Here is a 16,558-nt window from a genome sequence, read left to right on the forward strand (position 1 = left end):
GAGGGACAATCTGCCCTTTGGCAATTCTAGCACATTTGTAGGAACTGAACCAAAAGATCAGTTTTTTTAGCGAGTCCAATATCATCATAAAAAACTTATTGAGAGGTGCCACCCACAACAACTTGTTAGACAGGTAAGAAAAAGAGCATGGTCTAACCATAGGGGGATTTGTTGAAGCCACAATTCATGGAAAACACCATGGAATAGATAGCTTGAGTAACTACCTTCAACCCAGCAAGCAATGAGGTTAAGAAGATTGTTATAATGTGCTTATTGCCTTTTTCATGTCTCCCCTCTTTGGTTCTCTTACCAGAGACTAACTGAATTACTTAAGATCTTCTTGTAACTATTTACCTACTCACTTCTACCAGAATAAACCTACTTATATCACCTACAAGAGATGTCAGCCCCCTGACTTCAATATAACAAAGATCGTAAAAAGACATTGGGGGTTAGTGGGAGATCACCTTACTACTAAAGAAGAACCCTTATTTTCCTTCAACAAAGCAATAATTTAAAGGATGCCCTAGTAAAGGCAAATTTGCCACAACTGCCCCAAATCACCTTCGATACACTATGTGCCTTACCTACAGTAAAAGGCCACTTTAAATGCGGCCAGGATGTTGCTTGCACATACAGTATGAATACAAATGTTTTGATCCCAGAAGAATGTTAATGTTACATTGATTAGCTTTTCCAACTGCAATACCCAGGACATTGTCTATGCTTTATGGTACCCATTGATCAAATATACATAGGACAAACACCGCAGAAGGTCAAATGCAGGCTCCTACTGCATAGAAGTACAGTCAAATGTGGCAAGGCACGAGCACCGCTTGTTGAACATTTCCAGTTGCACCACCACCCCAGTGAGGACATACAGTGGTTGAACAGATTTCACTTGGCCCATGGGCAGGGATAAAGCAAACCTTTGGTCTCAAAAATAACTATTATGGATAGATTAACTTGGTTCAATTGCACATGGCCTGAACACAATTGAGGACTGGAGACAAGCAGCCTTCATCTAAAACTCCAGCTGATGGACATATCAAGCCAGACATTTGAAATCCTTTCTCTGTATGTGTTACTTTGCATATGCTGACTGAAGTGTTGATAAGTATTTGGTGTATACAAAACAATTCATATATAACTACACACACTGGTTCACACCAGGATATTGGACGACACTATTTTTTTCTGTTATGACACACACTGAATTTGAACCTAGACTATTCTTTAAATTAGTTTATTGTTTTTTCATGAACCATTCTAACCTAATATCTACCTGCACAAGATTTGTAACTTCCATTTCCATTAACACATTTTTTTAGTTCCTGCCCAACCCATAGGGTAGATTTTTTAAGAATGACATTCCTTCCGACTTCATGGTTTGCATTCATTCATGATTTACACAAGTCAGTTTTTATCATTTACAGCATTATAAAATAATTCTAACATGGGGCCATTTAATGGCCATTTCCATTACGGGAGGCACGGTCTACATCACCCCTACCGCGTGCACGTTCTCACATGTACACGTCACATTAAAAGGACCAAATGCATCCCCACGCTTATGGGCCAGGATCGACTCCGGCCTAGCGCAGCGGCTATATTCATTGTTTCAGCTACTTACAGGATAACTTACTATGATTAAGGTAATGATTTGCTCTATTCCTTTGTAGTTACACAGTTCATTTTGACAGTAAACATGGGGACTGGTGAGTCCATAGGGGCCTCGATTCCTCTTTTACTACTTCCCTTGATTTAATTACTGAACAGTTGACACATTGCTTTTGCTTCTGCATGCAATTTACTCGCATAGTTTGGTTTCAGTTATCCCTGAGGGGGGGCAACACAGTTTATAGAAGGTACAAGGGTTGTTCTCTTTCCAGTAATATCTACAAGTGAGTTCTCGCACTCTGGCTAGATAACTTTCTCGAGTGATACAATGTTTTACGTCCCGTTTTTTTAATAAGTAGCTAATCACTATTACTTAGGTTTCTAACGTAGGTGAAAGTTATTGAATTTAATACAGAGTTCTATTTACCACTGTTGTTTTTCTACAGATGCACTGCGCAGCGATTGTTCGCCACATCATGGATGATCCCCCTTTTTATCGTACTGATCCTTCTGCAATTTTGGTCACATACCTCATCTGGTGAGTTCCTTTAAAACACAGCAGACCACACATGATGTCCATATTTTCCAGGATAACTTATGTAATTTTCCCGCAGAATCTGCCAGAGTGGATGCATCAGATGTGCCAGATCACCACTAAGATGTTTCATTTTAACCTCACTGATCTCCTGAATAAGGGTCTGATTTAGAACCTGGCAGACGGGTTACTCCTTCATAACAGTGACGGATAGCTCATCTGCCGACATAAAAATCCCACTATATCCTGTGGTATTTATATTTCAGCAGACGGGTTATCCTTCACCATTGTGATGGAGTAACCTGTCCCCCAAGATCAAAATCAGGCCCAGTGTTTGTTACTTACTCCAACGGGTGGTTCCTTGTAAGTTGTAAACAGACCACTTATAATGGTTTAAATTGCATGGAGTATTGATTGAAACTTGCTTCCTTACAGCTTGCCAATCCAAACGCAAGCAATGAAGATGTTTCATTAAGACCATCACATATAACTCTAATTGTGAGATTCTTTACCACAATTCTCTGGTATGTCAGTAGATTATGCATAGTAGATTATGCATACAACAAATTTAAAAACCATTCAACGTTTGCACATTTTATTGAAATATGACTCTTTCATTCTCAGGTGTCTCCTATATATGTATATTTCCTTCCTGAGGATGACCCTTGTCTAAATAATCTGCATTTTGGGTCAAAACATTGACAACTATTACCGTGGACTGTTTTTTTATTTGATTTAGGATTACAACACTCTCCCATGGATTGTTGTTTGAAATACCCATCTATCCTTGTCAGTCACATGTATATACTTGCATCGTGTATAGCACCAGCACACTTTTATTCACTTTGTCACTTGCACTGCACCATCACACCCTAAGGAGCCCCTTGTTTTGGAAAAGAATGCTATGAAACATGATTTGGTTATTGTTCCAAATAAGGTAATTTCTTTAAGAAATATTGAATACAACAGTCCAAACCTATCGAATGAAAGTTTTGTATTGATCAACGTGGAAGTCAAGGGCTACACTTCCTCCATAGGGACCGCTTGTGTCTTTACTAGTTGACTTACCCAGGTCCAAGGGTTACTGGGTTGCCCCGTATTCTTTAAACTGATGCACAGGTATGCCTAGTGTGATGCCCTTTTGGTAAAGGAATGCAATACTCTGAAACACGTTGCTATTGAATTGTTATAAGTTGAAGGAAAAACAGTTTATTTGAAAGTTTATTCCATAAATGCGCATCCCTTAATCATGAAAGGAATCCTAAACTAGATGTGTTCTTTACCCGTCGCGACTCACAGTTCTGGATGTTCAACAAGAATACGGTGAATCGTCACCTATTGGGAGTTTACCAATAAATTATAATAGAACTTTGGCTTCTCTGTGTCCCATATGACCAGTCCACCACTGTAAGTGTGACTAGTGTTAATCTCTTTAAAGCATTAAGCCACTCCATCAAAAGGTAGTGACTTTTAGAACCTTGTAAAATATGTCCCAATTAAGACTACACTTCACACCGGAACTCCCCACAAAAAGTGACAGTGGAGAAAATATGACTCTCCTGGTCTATATCCAGGTTACACAATATTATTTCAAGAATATCAAGGACTAAAAAATTGAGATGTAAGTATGTATTTTTTAATCCTAACTCTATATTTACATACTTTGATGATATACATATCTTTAAAGTATGTAGATATGGTGTTAAGAATAGAAAATATATACCACCATTTACCTTCTTGATATTTTGGTTGTTGATATTTTTGTCCTCAAAATGTTGGTTGTGGTATTGTGTGACCTTTATAGCCCCTCCTCAATATGTCATAGTATAATCAACTCTCCTGAACCGTTCTTGTTAATACGCTTCATCTCAAAACATATTGCAACCATATTCAATATACCACAAAAATAGCATCATTGGTAGCACCTTTTTGCCAGCAATACTTCCCAGTTGATTCTCCTCAGGTCTCGACAAACTACTCAAAGACACCAGTAAACTCACTGACCTATATAACTCATTAGCCATGATACTTAATTCTGTCTGTTCCCAGTCCCCTTCTACAGACAATTGACCCTTCAAGGACATCTTTGTCATGCATCTCCTTGGACCCTTGTCCTAGAACACTCACTCATAAAAGATCACAGGAAGCCACAGAGTGGCTTTTTTCTTTAGTTTCTTGTGATGGAAACATGTATGCACCTAAACACAATATAACAAAAGAGCATTAGAAAACCAAATAAAGCTAAGAAGAAAGTTAACTTTTATTTATTTTATTGAGCACAACAATGTCAGAAACCCCAAGATCTAGGTGCAAAGTAACACACCAAACACACACACCAAAAAAATAACAAATAGTGAACGTGACAAAATGTATTCTAGTAGATTTAGGTCAGGGCAAAATACAAGAGTTGGCAAAACTCTATAAAAGAAATTGGCAACATACTTTTCCTCATAGTTTACCTATAGACACCCACTGCGATATCCTCCAACCCTCCAAACTTACCCAAACCACAGACAAAGCAAAACTATTCAAATCGTGAGATGGCTATTTGCTCCTTACTGCACTAAAGAAAGCTGTTGCAATTCCTTTACTGCAAATAACATCTTTGGACCCACAGACTTGACAATTGTGACCAATCACAGACTTTCCGTGTCCAATAAACCTGCATCGAGCCCCTGAAGATTTCCAGGGTCACACTGAATCTATGTGCTTTGCTGACCTGTTCCAAGCCCACTTCAGATCTTGTCACAGCACAGAAATAGTTATGTTGCTATCATAGTGATCATCTTAGAAAGATCCAGTCATCTGCACTATGATTACGTTAGTTCTATGAGCGACAGTTTACACTATTTATCCTGCCTGCCTACTGCCTAATTTCGCTAATGTCACTATATAAAGCTGTATCTTGCAATGGTTGGGTTCACTCTAGTCTACACAAGGAACAGGGTAAAAAAACAGTCATGCTCAGCACACAGCTATTATCAAGTACAATTTTGAGAATATACAGTGATACATAAAAGTCAATTATTGAACATCAACACGGCGTCTCCCAAATGAATCAAATAGGACTTCGGTTTAAAGGAACATATCCTTCCTTTATTCTTTTATACATAATTATTTTGTTAAAAACACAACACAGAATCGATAGCCAGTGCAACGCGTTTCGTCATAAACAAGACTTCTTCGAGGCTGTTATGTTTTTAAGTAGTTTGCACAAATGGTACACAACAAAACTTCGTTGTCAAAAGGAATAACCTTAGCGGAGAAAATCTTGGTATTCGAAGAGAAGAAAGAACACACAACTATTATGTGTAGTAGATACTGAAGTATATAAGGGTATTGAGTAACCCAGAATGCATAAGATGTCACTCAGCGACGTGGACTGAAGTCAGCATGCAGAAAAGTTTGTCAGACAAGGCACAGGATCAAGACTCATTTGCATATAGCGGAGTCTAAACTGAGGTGGTGAAGTGAGCTAAAGAACGATGATGGATTCAACCCAGATATGTGACTGGGGGTGAGTGTATGAAAATGTTATGCGCTCCGTCCATCATCTCCTAGTGTTTGCTTCACTCTAGTCTAGCCATTTACAAATGTTCCCTCTCCCTCTGTATGCCTCATTGTTGAGTAATGTGCTGTGAAGGAAGGTTTGGTGTGTTTTCATTGCAATAAAGTGTGATTCCTTTAACTTCAAGTAGGAGATAATTTTTACAGGAAGTGGAACTGAGGATGGAAAATTTCGAGAATCAGAGATATATGAGGGTGGGTGTCATCTATAAGTGGTGACAGATGGCTGCCAGTTGAAGGGGATGGAGAAGTGAGTACTGTTGAGGAGGTCGCTGAGCGCAAAACATTTATTGAGGAATGGAAAGTCAAAAGACCTCAGATTTTGCCACTGTAGTGTTTTACTAAAATCAGCTTGATAATATCGATCTGCATCTACAGTCGACTCCACAACACTGAATACTAACATATTGTCAAGTAAGTAGATATGCAATTAAGAACAGAAAATCTAAACTTCCCTATGTATGCTTACCTTGACGATAGGTTGGTAGCAGTATTCTGGAGTCGAGCAGATCAGTTTTATTAACCTCAGTATTATCACATACTACCACTACTGCATGACATCAATTGGTTTTCCAGTAGGACCATCAGATCTACTTTCGTTTGGCAGAAGTAGGTAAGCTGGTTATGAATGAACACAATCAAGACAACATTGCACGACTCCTATATCGCCATTCGCCACCATGCCTTAGATGTATTCTATTGGTTTCTCAAGAGAGGTCCAAGTGATACTCAGAAGGTCTACTCCTCCTTGGAATGCTTCAAAAGCAGCAGAGTCACTGCATGCTTGCTGGGCAGGTCTACCTAGCAGTGCAATCCAACCAGCAGTGCCACATGCTTCACGGATACCCTAGGGCACAACAGTCTCATCAGCATCACCTCCGCAGACTGTCTAAAGACCCCAACAAAGGTATAACTCCTTTCATGGCAGGTGTGGATCTTCTGCAGCAGCTCCAATTCCCACCATCTACAACAGGCTCTGCAGCCTGAAAACCTCTTTAAATCTCCATTCTACCACACCAACTTTTTTCAAAGGGGAGGGGCTCCCTTTCTCCAACAATTGGAAGCCAATCCCAAGGGAACACTCGTTAATCCAGCTAATCGACAAGGGCTTTGCCATACCTTCTATTCTTTCCCTCTAGAATGCCCTCTTTTCACCACAGAGGACTTTCTGGGAAACTTTCACCCTTCAGAACAAATGTGGTGCTCTTGCAAGGGATTTTACTCTCTTTATCTCTTCGTCCCCAAGAAGAACGGAAGCTTGAGAGCCGTCCTGGACTACTGTTTCTTGAATATAATCATTAGGTAAGACAAGCTCAAAATACTGTTGCTGAGAAAGCTTCTGTTGACAATCATAACTGCTCCTGGGCACTACCTGAGGCTCACAATGGGAAATCAGTACTATCAGTTTACAGTTCTGCCATTTGAGCGGACAACGACACTGCTAATTTTCAATAAGGTGATGGTTTTGACTTCCCTGTGGAAGTCAGGGGTCCATGAATTCCTATACTTGGACAACTGGCTAGGAAAGGTGGGTCCTCTGCAATGGGCATCTTTTGTGCACGATGGATGAGTAGAGAAGAGAGAGATGACCCTACTAGCTCCAGGAAACAGGGTACGTAAGACAATTTGAGCCTATAGGGAAATCCCTGGAAACCAACTAAGTCTGTTTTCACACCACCCTTTCATTCATTATATTCTTCAAACATACATTCAAAACTCGTATTGAGCCCCCTTCAATCCCAAATATTCTCAGACAAAAAATGTAGCCCTTACAATAAAATATAATACCAGACTGTATTCTGGCCCTGGAATGATATGTGTGCACTGGCAAGGGTATTAATAAAGATCTTTCATATTCATGCAACATGACAACTTGCAATAAAGCAATTGTGAGATGAACAACATGAAACTATATCCTCTTTATTTTTTGTCGATGGATCTGAGTCCTGGCACAAAGCATGTTAGCAGTGGCATTACCACACACCTTGCATCAGAATCCAACACATCTCATATCGTTGTATGACAGTATATCAAGGTTGATGTAATCGACCTAGCATATTATTAAAGCCCTTCCCTCACATCACACCCAGCACCATTAGCTATTGTATCACTTACCTATAATATCTCTGTGATGTAGAGGTTAGATAGATATAATAGATGCAGTATTACTGTCATGCAAGTTAATGCATGCAATATAGTGTATATATCAATCGATAGCTAATAACGTACAGTGCCAAAAATACAAAAAGCTGACATCAGTAGCCTACAGATGAAACTGAAAACAGAAGATGTTATTATAATACGGTAGGAGTAGAATACAAAACAAATTACACACACACATACGTATATAAATTAGATTGTTATTGTGACTAAACACGGTCTATTAACTCTTTTAAAATGCTGACTTGTTTCAGCTATGAATAATTAGAATGATCATGTCCAGGGCTTCAATTGATTACCATAACGTTAAAAAAAATTGTAGTCCATTCTTTGATACTAATCTCACCTCAAATCCCAATGACATTTTTCCCACAATACCAGACTGTGTTAACTAAACAAGAGTAATCTCTGCAGCCTTTGCATTTTATACAGATGCTGAGCTTAAGTGTATAGTGTAACTCACCTCTCCACCAACAGCCCAGGCAACAAGAACTTGCACACATTGGTAATATAGACTACTGTTCATCTCGCAGTCCTCTGTAGTTTGGGGGATGCTGGTCAACGTAGGGCAGGTATGGAGGACCATGTGGTGGACAAACGCCTCATTTCCAGCCTGTAAGGCTGGCTCAAACTGCAAAAATATAGAATACAAAGCATATATATAGAACACATTACCTGAATTCAATAGTTTCTTGGTACTTGAATAATAGGTGTCAAATCACTGGCAGCCTCAGTGTAAAGAAAGATTGAGTTGGTCTTACCAGGCTTCAAACCTATGTCCTGCAAATTACACACCAATCTCTGCAGCAGGAACTCACAGAGCTATAACACATGCTAAGAAGGAAAGAGTGCCAAAACAATAATTAAATGCATTTTTCAAATATACTGCCTAAAAAACTCAAAGTAGAGGACTGGATTCTCTTTGGTCACCATTCAAAACTGACAAGGGCAAATGCCCTTTTAAATTATGAGCCACCCCTAACCTTGAGGCTTTTGGTGATGAACTTTGCTCCTAAACATATTCTTTTTCAATCCATTCCATGTCCTTAACCATGTCCTTTGCTGGTGAAAGGCATTGCATCAACATCATTGGGTACAACCTATCTCCCGATTCTTTCCTAAGAAAGAGTATTTTCCTCCACCTGTCAAGTGTTAAATGCTACGAAGGCCTGTTGGGTTGCTCTCTTGATTGTCTGAGGTAAGGGGGACTCTTTGCAGTAGCCACTGTACCACCCTACACAGAGTAGTATACATGAAAAATGTCAAGTGCCCCCTTGAAGGGATCCGAAACAAAAGGAAACCCCCTTAAAAGGGGAAAGAAAACCCTTTTGGAAATCCTGTAGCTCTTGATTGAAGATGATTATAATTGAAGAAATCAGCAAAGAACTGAATTCACCAACTTAAGAAGTAAACTATGGGTCTCATCACGATTCTCGTTTCAATCTGCCATGTACAGGTTTAGCAAAAAGGGGGCAATTACACAATCAAATTGCACCTCACAATTGATGTCCAAATTGGCTGGTCTTGGGCTTGGTGTGTTCCTGTTCAGAAGGGGCAAGACTAGGCAGTTCGAGCCGATAGGCCAGCACTGGAGCAAGACCAAGCCCCATTGGCCTAAGGTGATCCCTATCTGAAGTGGTCAAAATATGGAGATTCCAAGGGGCATATGTATGGAACTAATTTTTAGTCGCAAAAGGTGCAAAACGCGATTCGCAACGTTTGCGACTAAAAATTTGCAAAACGCAATGTATATGCAAAATCGCATCGCAATATTAAGGAATCGCAAAATTTGTGATTCCTTAATTTTGTGTAAGCATTTAAGGAATCGCAAATTGCGATTCCTTAAATGCTATGCAACAAGCACCCAAGTTGTGCGATTTCTCCTTAAGAAATCGCAAATTACCACCAACTTCAAGTTGGTGGTAATTTGCGATTTCTTTCAAAAATGCACTTTTTGGCATTTTTCAAGGTGCCATGTGGCACACATACATACCCCTAGGGCATGTATGTGCGCCATATGCGCACACATGTTCATTTCAGGGGTGCATCAGGGTGTCCTTATGACACCCTTTCACCCTTGAAATTATTCTCAATTTGCGATTCTCAAATTGCGAATCGCAAATTGAGAATGACTTCCCATTCATACTTATGGGCCTCCTGGCCATAGGAATGAATGGGAAGGTATTCCTTAGTTGCGATGTCGCAATTTGCTAATTGCAATTAAGGAATATTAAGAAATAGCAAAAAAAAAATTAATTTTTGAATACAGCCCGTTTTGCAATTCTGAAATAGCGATTCTCAAAAAATCGCTATTTGAGAATCGCAAAAACTGATTTTCATACATATGCCCCCAAGAAGGCGCGCAACACCCATTGAACTCAAAGGGCTTCAGCCCCCCCCCCTCCCCGTTGTGTGTGGCAGCCCGGGATGAGACAGCTTCCCGGGCACACAAACAGTCGCACCTGAGCACTTCATAGGTCTTTAAGAGACCATTTGCATGTTAATGAGGCCTTGCTGTTGTTTCACCCGTTCTAAGAGCCCCTGCAGCTCCACTCTGCCTACTGAGTTAAGATTCAGCCCCCCCGAATTTTTTTCTTAAGCCCCCCCCCGCCCCTAAATTTGGCCCTAGTTGCGCCTCTGCCCCCAAGTGCCTAAGACTTGAAAGTGTTCCACCCAAAAAGGTTGTCTTTTTCCCGATCTGGTTGTAATCCAGTTCCTACATTGAATTCACAATGATCATTGGCTCACTAAACAAATATGGACCCATGTGTCTGGGGTAGTGTCCCTAACTAAAGTTTCCACTCACTGTATGGCGTCAAGTAGTCTGTCAAATGCAGTATTATAATCAATCAAGTAACAGTACTAATTTTCTCTATTCATCCTCATTGTTTCTTTTCCAATATGTTAGCTATTGTTGAAAATTTGCATCTTAAACTTCTTTTGTTAGGCAATTAGTTGTTGGAGACTATCCATTTTTAGGTGAATTTTCAGCAATGTTACCATCAATATCCAATAACACAATAAGTGTACATTTTCAAGGAAGATTTCTCTCATCGATTTCATATGTTCACAGTTATTCTCATTATGCATACGTCATTTAGGAGTTGCCTAATAAATGGTTTAGAGTATTTCAGAGTAATCTTTATTAGATTGTTCCATGTGTCACTTTGAGCTCGGGAAGGAGACACGTTTTCGTCTTTTCTGATTAGCTGCTCTGACTGTGAATTAATTGTTTAAACTTTCTTCAATTATTGTGCTCATTTTTATTTACTGATATTTGAATCACAGATGAACATTCAAGGGTTTTTCCTTTTGGCAACTAAAAGTCAGAACAGCAAATTTGTATTTTCTTATATACTATGGCAAACAGTGTAGGCCACTTCTATGCAAGTTGACACTGCTTATTTCATTGTATGCAGTTCAATTGATGTCTGCTGTCTTTCTGTTAGCAATACAGTTTGCATTTCCTTGATACTTTCAGTCTTTTACATTTATATTATCAATGGCCGAAGCCTAAAGATCCGATTGTTGTGCTTTGCTTGTGCTCTCACCTCACAGTTTGCATTTCATAATACTTTCAGGGCCAGAGGTACGACCATTCCATTTTGCGGGTAGCAAATTGCGATGTTTTGCGACTTGCAAAACAGAATGTACTAATGTGTCTGAGACACATTTAGCGATTCCCAATGTGGTTGCAAATGACCTGCCTCATCAATATTCATGAGGCAGTTCGCAATAAGTCATTGGGATTGGGCTACAATCACAGAGATGGTGACCTGCTTGGGACAGCAGACCACCATGTCTGTGCTTGCTTTTTAATTGGGGGTGAATGTTTTGCCATTGTGCAACATTCCGTCCATCATCTTGTGTGTTTTGCTCTTCACCCTATGTGGGAAGGGTATGCCCAGACGTGGGTCCCGTGCTCACTAAGCCACTGGAGTCTAGCTGTCCTGGTTCTAGACGGCTGATAGCCAGAAACCGGTCCTAGGATGCTTGATTCCGGTCCAGGGAAGACATGGCTTGGCGGTTCGGGTTGGTCTGTTCCCATGAGGCACAGGGTCAAGACTGATTTGCATATGGCCATGTCTGAACTGGGGTGGCTTGGTGAGCAAAATAACGATGGATTAAACGCAGATCTGCGACTGGGGGTGAATGTTAATTTACATAAAAAGGTGAATGTTTTGCCATTGTGCAACATTCCGTCCATCATCTTGTGTGTTTTGCTGCTTTTTAGGTCTCGGCTAACGTAGGCTGCACACATGCCCTGTCTCGCTGGCGAGATTTAATGTCTCTGAGTAGCGAGGTTAAGCCCCGCCCCTCCTCTCCATTGGCTGGCCTCCTAAATGGCGGCCAGCCATTGGAGAAGAGGTCCCAGTGACGACATTCTCTCGATCTAAGCCCCGTCCTTTTCGGATTGGGGGGCGTGTTTTTTAGTTTCTTTCTCCCCTCTTCTCCATTGGCTGGAATGTAAACAACACGCCCGTTGTTTACATTCCAGCCAATGGAGAAGAGGGGAGAAAGAAAAACACGCCCCCAGTCTGAAAAGGACAGGGCTTAAAGACAATTGGCAAGCGCTTGTTTAAGTGTTGCATGGATCACTGTGAGGGCGAGAAGAGTAGAGCGCAGAGTTCAGACAGAGAGCCACCAGAAGAGTGGGGAGATATTTCAGTGGAAGTTTTAAGCATGAGACAGGAGGGAGCTGTGAGAAGCGGGAGTAAGGCGACCAGGTGTCGTGAGGAGCTGTGCTGGGGGGGACCATGCCTGTCCAGTGCGCCTTCCATCCAGGCACCGGGTGGCGGGGGCTAGGCCTGGGTGGATGTGCACTACGGAGCTTATGCGATTGTGGGACAATGCTACCCTGCTCCATGGCGGGCCGACAGGGGTGGAGGTCGGCATGTTTTCCCACGGCAGGGCAGGCGGGTCGCTGGTGCTGGCAACTGCCCTTGGCCCACACGGTTCTGCAGCTTGGGACCGGCCCTCGGGGCCAATCAAAATCTTAATGGTCCGCCCCCCCCCCCCCCGGCGACGGAGATGGTCGGCACGCCCGCCCGGCGCCAGGACCAGCTGGCTGCTGGTGGTGGCAAATGCATGGCGCTGCAGCGCCGGCCTCACCTTAATGTTTCGGGTCCCCCCGCTTCTGCCACCAGCATCGGAAACAGGGGTCTGGGGGGCCAGGGCGATTGCAGGCACATCGTTCCGGCCATGGAGACGGCCGCCTAAATTCAGATGTGCTCGACTGCGGCGCTGTGTCACAGGACCCACCCCCCTCCCCCCCCCCGAGGCGGGAACATTCTTCTCGTGGCCAGAGCTGCTGTTTTAGAGGTGGGGAAAGAGATCAGAGTCCCTGCATCACCATACACACCCTGTGATCCTGGGCAGGACAGGTAATCTCATTCTGACTAAAACACGCATGTGTCCAGATATAATGTGGCTGGTGCTGTCGAGAAGCGCTCTACCTCCGAGTTGGGTTCGCCCTGTACACTGCTGGAAAATACAGTTCTGGTCAGACAAGCTTTCAGCCTTCACCATCAGGGCAGCGCCGCTCCAGGGGGAAGGGGGAACGGGGCGGGGTCTAAGCACACTGCTGACTTCTTCCAGACCACCCCCTCAATCCGAGGGTCGCCTTGCATTGTAGGGCATATGCAGCGCGCTCGGCGCAGCGGGGAATGCCAGCGAGCAATGTACGATGTGGGAGCAGGCATGGTTTGCGCTAGACATGGTCATTGTGTCGTTTACATGGTAAACACGAGGAGTGTAGGCCATGGGGGATATTATCATGGGATGTCACAATGGGGAATATGAACACAGGACACTAAGATATGATAGATGGGGAAAGATGGGGGCAGTGAGACAATAGCGCATCACCATAGACAGCTGATGGGCTGTTAGTCGGAGAGTAGGCTGTACGAATGCCGTTAATGGGCATGAGCCAGGAGAGACATGTGACCACTCGAGTCTTCCGCCTGGAGTTGGCTTGACCTCAATAATCAGGAAACAGGTAATCAGTTGGAGATTATTTAGAGGGTTTGTAACACGTTGCATGCCACGTTTTTGCTACTTAAGAGCACTTGCTACACACTATTCTGATGCGTTCATTGACTGTGGTGTTTCAATTGTTCTACGTCCATTGGTGGATGTAACCAACACCAAGCCGGCTGAACCTTTGCTGTTGGATGACGTCAGGAATACTCGGCAGTAAAATATGGGCCGGTCTGAAAACAGATGTCGGCGGTCTATTGCCTGTGTTTGTGGGTGGGTTAGGCGAGGGAGGAAAGAGAGGTAGACGAAAGCAATCGTTTGTGGCTGCGGAGTTGCCTTTGGGTAGTCCGATTGAGAAATTAGTGGTACTGACAACTGGCCCTCGAGGCGGATGTTTACTAGTGACGGACCGGGAACCGAAAAGTTGTAATTATAGAAAATATTTACTGTATACGATCCTCTTCGAGCGAATGAAGCAAACGCTTTCTAGGGGATTTTGGCATCTTTTTTTCCCCCGACATCTGCGGAGCTCTAAAAATATTCCTTATCCAACATCGAGTTGCAAATGTACAAGTGAGAGACGTACGAATACGCTACCCTAATCGGTATCGTCGAGTCATTTATAAATAAAAATAGTTTAATAATGTTCAGTAGAGGTGGACGAGCCAACGCATTAGCAGGGAGAGAAGAACCCGTACATGAGCCGAGCCTTTACAAATAGTTGGCATGTAAATCATACAACAAACACTATGTAAAAATATGAAAACATGTATATTTATTTAACATGCAGGCGCATGGCAACTTAGTACATCATTATTGTATTGCTGCATTAAGAGGTCTTTACTAAAAGTGATCATTTTTAAACACAAACACTCCTCATGTAATGTAACTGGTTCTATTGTAAAGCGCACTGACACCTTTAGGTAAAGTCCGCGCTATATATAAGCACATAAATAAATTCCTGCCAGGGGCGCTACTAGACCCCAAATTCTGGTGGGGGCTTAAGACTCCCAACCAGGGCTGGCTCGAGCACTGTGGAGTCCGTTATGGGATTACCTAGCATGTTATCTGTACTCAGTCACAGAAGAACAGCACAGTGTTAAGCTTTTGTACTTCTTGTAATGGAATGAACACGGTGAGGTGTATTTCCTGTCCTGCAGGAGGATATCAGTTACAGGGCTGCTGCTTTGTGAGCCCTTGTCATTTGTAACCTCACTATTAAAATATTGCTTTTGAGTCTACATCACTTTTCATTCATTTATGACACATAATATTAATAGCCAAACTGCAAGGACACCTGTGAAAATGGTATTAACATAAGGAGGGGCGCTAGTAGTCAAGGCATGTCATATGTAACTCCACCATTTATTTCTTGCTTTTTAGCCTAAATTACTTTGCATGCTTTTTTTAAAACTTATGTCATTATGCAAGTCCCAAAATAACAGTGTGCTAGGAAACCCACTAAACATTATGTTTGGGGCTGCATTATGTGGCCGATTAATGCTGTCAGATGTCCATGTAGATGTAAAATTGTGAATGAGCGGGCTTGAGACTTATGTTGGTGCTTGTGTGGCTGTGTGTGTGTGGCTGTGTGTGTGTGTGTGTGTGTATGTGTGCGTGTGTGTGGGTGTGTGTGTGTGTGGCTCTGTGTGTGTGTGTGTGTGGCTCTGTGTGTGTGTGTGGCTCTGTGTGTGTGGCTCTGTGTGTGTGTGTGTGGCTCTGTGTGTGTGCGCCTCAGTGTGTGTGGCTCTGTGTGTGTCTGTGTGTGTTTGTGTGGCTCTATGTGTGTGTGTGGCTCTGTGTTTGTGTGGCTCTGTGTGTGTGTGGTGGCAGGCTGTGGTCCGTTGGACCACTGCCTGCTCGTAAAAAATATTTTCGCTGCCAAACAAAGGGGTAGGAGTTCCCTGTGGACCCCTTCTCGTTTGAGACTTGCTTACCACCAATTTGAAATTGGTGGTAACTGTCATTGTTTTGCGACCGCATTCGTGGTCTCAAAACAATCGTACAACTCCCTGCTACTCGCTATTAGGAAGGGACGGCCTTAGCACGCCCCTTCCAAATAGTGACTCACAAACCCTAGTTTGCAAGTCAGTAATAGGTTTGTACATGCTACAATCCTTTTTAGTGGGTGTAAATGGCCCAATTTTCTGTTTCCAACCGCTAAAATGGTCGTACATCTGGCCCTCAGTCTTTTACACTTTATATTATCAGTGGCCGAAGCCTACAGATCTAATAGCTGTTCTGTGCTTGTGCCCTCACCGTACACTGCTGCAGTGCACGCCAAAATACCATAATGCCATAAAGCTGTAGCACCTCTCGTTAATTATCAAATGTTGGGCAAGACTAAGACGGAGTCTACAGTGTCAAACCAGGTTGTATGACCCAAAGAAATCCCAAAAATGGATGCTGTTACTGAGAAGCTGAGACAGACAGCAGAAGCTCATTGGTGCACGAGTGAGGAAACCTGAATAAGCCCCTTTACTAACAAAGGTAACACAGAGAGCTAATAATGCACTAAGTAACAGGTTCCTTGATCAACAAAGCAGGTGGGTTAGCCTGCTCGCTACAGTGGTTGCACTGAGTCCCAGTCTGCAGCAGGAGACTGTGGAATTTTGGGGCATGCGGCAAGCAGTTGCTTAGGTGTGTCCCCCCAGCCCCCTCCCCCAGGTCTCCTTACCAATTTTACTGGCCAACAAT

The 16,558-nt window shown here is 42.6% G+C and overlaps 1 protein-coding gene across 1 annotated transcript in view; it reads right to left on the reverse strand.

Moving 5' to 3' along the window:
* The window catches only part of LOC144768681 (putative DBH-like monooxygenase protein 2), a 335,111-nt gene that overhangs the window by 207,094 nt on the left and 111,459 nt on the right, over positions 1–16,558 (reverse strand). The window contains exon 5 of the mRNA XM_078652511.1: positions 8,346–8,513. Coding sequence (XP_078508637.1) covers positions 8,346–8,513 — 168 coding nt within the window. The remainder of the gene's footprint in view (positions 1–8,345; positions 8,514–16,558) is intronic.

The sequence above is a fragment of the Lissotriton helveticus genome, chromosome 7 (assembly GCF_964261635.1).
Source record: "Lissotriton helveticus chromosome 7, aLisHel1.1, whole genome shotgun sequence".
NCBI classification, from domain to species: Eukaryota; Metazoa; Chordata; class Amphibia; order Caudata; family Salamandridae; genus Lissotriton; species Lissotriton helveticus.